Source organism: Limulus polyphemus, unplaced genomic scaffold, assembly GCF_000517525.1.
Source record: "Limulus polyphemus unplaced genomic scaffold, Limulus_polyphemus-2.1.2 Scaffold2903, whole genome shotgun sequence".
NCBI classification, from domain to species: domain Eukaryota; kingdom Metazoa; phylum Arthropoda; class Merostomata; order Xiphosura; family Limulidae; genus Limulus; species Limulus polyphemus.
In genome coordinates, this window is record NW_013668513.1 from 36,294 (window position 1) to 38,440 (window position 2,147).

General features: G+C 35.1%; 1 protein-coding gene across 1 annotated transcript in view; it reads left to right on the top strand.

Annotated features, from left to right (window-relative positions):
- LOC106468179 (transcription factor LBX1-like) overlaps positions 1–869 on the top strand; it is a 22,020-nt gene extending 21,151 nt beyond the window's left edge. The window contains exon 2 of the mRNA XM_013928590.1: positions 517–869. Within this exon, the coding sequence (XP_013784044.1) occupies positions 517–869 (353 nt within the window). The remainder of the gene's footprint in view (positions 1–516) is intronic.
- Positions 870–2,147: the final 1,278 nt, after the last annotated feature.

The following is a 2,147-nucleotide window of genomic DNA, read 5'->3' on the forward strand; positions in this document are numbered from 1 at the left end:
GGGCCACCCCGGGGTAACTTAAAAACTTCGGATTTCCCTTTTGGGTTTTTCCAGTTTTTTGGGCGGTTTTTTTTTTTTTACAACTACATATAAGAGGAGCAACTTTTCATGTCCCAAGATAACCTGTCATTAATCATTAATTTACATAACTTCCGTCCAGGGGACCGGTACTCCAGCTAGAAAGCTACATTTTTTTTTTCCACACACAGCATTACAATCCATTTAATATTGGCTGCGTTTTTCTAGGTTAGAACTAACTCATATATATATAATTATATTCGGTCCTCACTCCTGTGTCTGACTCTTATCTATTGCAAAGTGGAAATTCATAAAAAAAAAAGTTTTATACACATTTATTTTATAAACAGTCCCTTTATACAGCAACAGGACTCCTTTATTTATGGACGGTCCTTAAGATAACGGTTGCCTCAAAATTCCAGTGACATTTGAAAAGTTAAGTTGTTCTTTCTAATAGCAAAATGATTCATCACGTTATTCTTTTGTTTTCTTTTTCAGACGGAAGCCGTGATCATCTTAACTTGTTCACTACTCGACAGCAACCAAAGAAAAAACGAAAGTCCCGAACGGCATTTACTAATCACCAAATCTTCGAGCTGGAGAAGAGATTCTTGTACCAAAAATATCTGTCTCCCGCTGACAGAGATGAAATCGCGCAGTCGTTAGGCCTAACGAACGCCCAGGTGATCACGTGGTTCCAAAACAGGCGGGCCAAGTTGAAGCGAGACATGGAAGAGCTGAAGAAGGATGTAGACGCCGCCAAGATCCACTCTATTCATAAAACCATTTTCAACAACATTCAAGACTTAAGCTTACTCAAAAGTATGGAGCTACAGAATGCGCATGATTAAAAAAAAACAACATTCACTGTAACTTTTTTGAAAAACAACAACAACAACAAAGTGTTTTTAATCATTTAGTGATACCCATGTAAATATATGTGTCTTTCTATATTTGGTCCAATTCACCTAATTTATCTCCTCACGCTCGCAATGTAGATTTATCGGTTCGTGGTAAGCTTTTCACGTCTCCTCCTTTGTCCGTAGGTTAATTTGCTGTTTACACTGAAATGTATATTTTTCACCATCAACTCTCTGACTCCAAGCAGCTGCACTCAGTAAAAAAGAAAAGAAAAGAAGAGAGAGAGAAAAAAAAAAGGATGACGTCATGTGATCTCCACTCAGCGGCCTGACTTGCGTTTATCTAACGTTGATTGGTTGACTGTCATTTCGGTTCATCTAACAGGAGATGAACTCGTATAAGTGTTAACGACAATGTGTATATGATGGAAACATTTCAATTTCTGTTAACACTTGCGGAAAAAAAATCGATAGTTTCCAGGTTGCCCATAATTCTGGGCGAGACAAGTATTAAATAAACTAAATATGATCTTAAAAAAAACACATCGCATTGTTGTTTTTATTTAATCGTTGTCCATTATAGTACCACGTTGGTGGTTTATAAGTTTCGATCGTGTCTCAAGAAAAGGTTGGAAATCCTCTGTGGTTGCACTTTCTTAAAACTTGTGTGTTCATGCGCTTTGCAAAATTTCATCGATAAAGTTAAATCTGGATGATGGAATAGAATGAATTGAAGAAAGCTGAATTCTAGTTTCATTTCATTCTTTCATATCTAATTATTCAAAGTTTCAGTATGGCTGATTTATTGGGTAATTATCAGTTTATCTATTTTAGAATCAGAACTGAAGATAGGTATTTTCAACAAATCAGTCCATACAACTAACTGTAGAAAATAAACAGAACTGAAAATATGGACCTTCAAAAATCGGGCAATACAACTAACTGTAGAAAAAATATATAACTGAAAATATGGATCTTCAAAAATCGGGCAATACAACTAACTGTATAGCAAACAGAACTGAAAATATGGACCTTCAAAAATCAGTCCATACAAATAACTGTAGAAAAATAAACAGAACTGAAAATATGGACCTTCGAAAAACGGGCAATACAAATAACTGTAGAAAATATACATAACTGAAAATATGGACCTTCAAAAATCGGGCAATACAAATAACTGTAGAAAATAAGCATAACTGAAAATATGGACCTTCAAAAATCGGGCAATACAAATAACTGTAGAAAATAAGCATAACTGAAAATATGGAC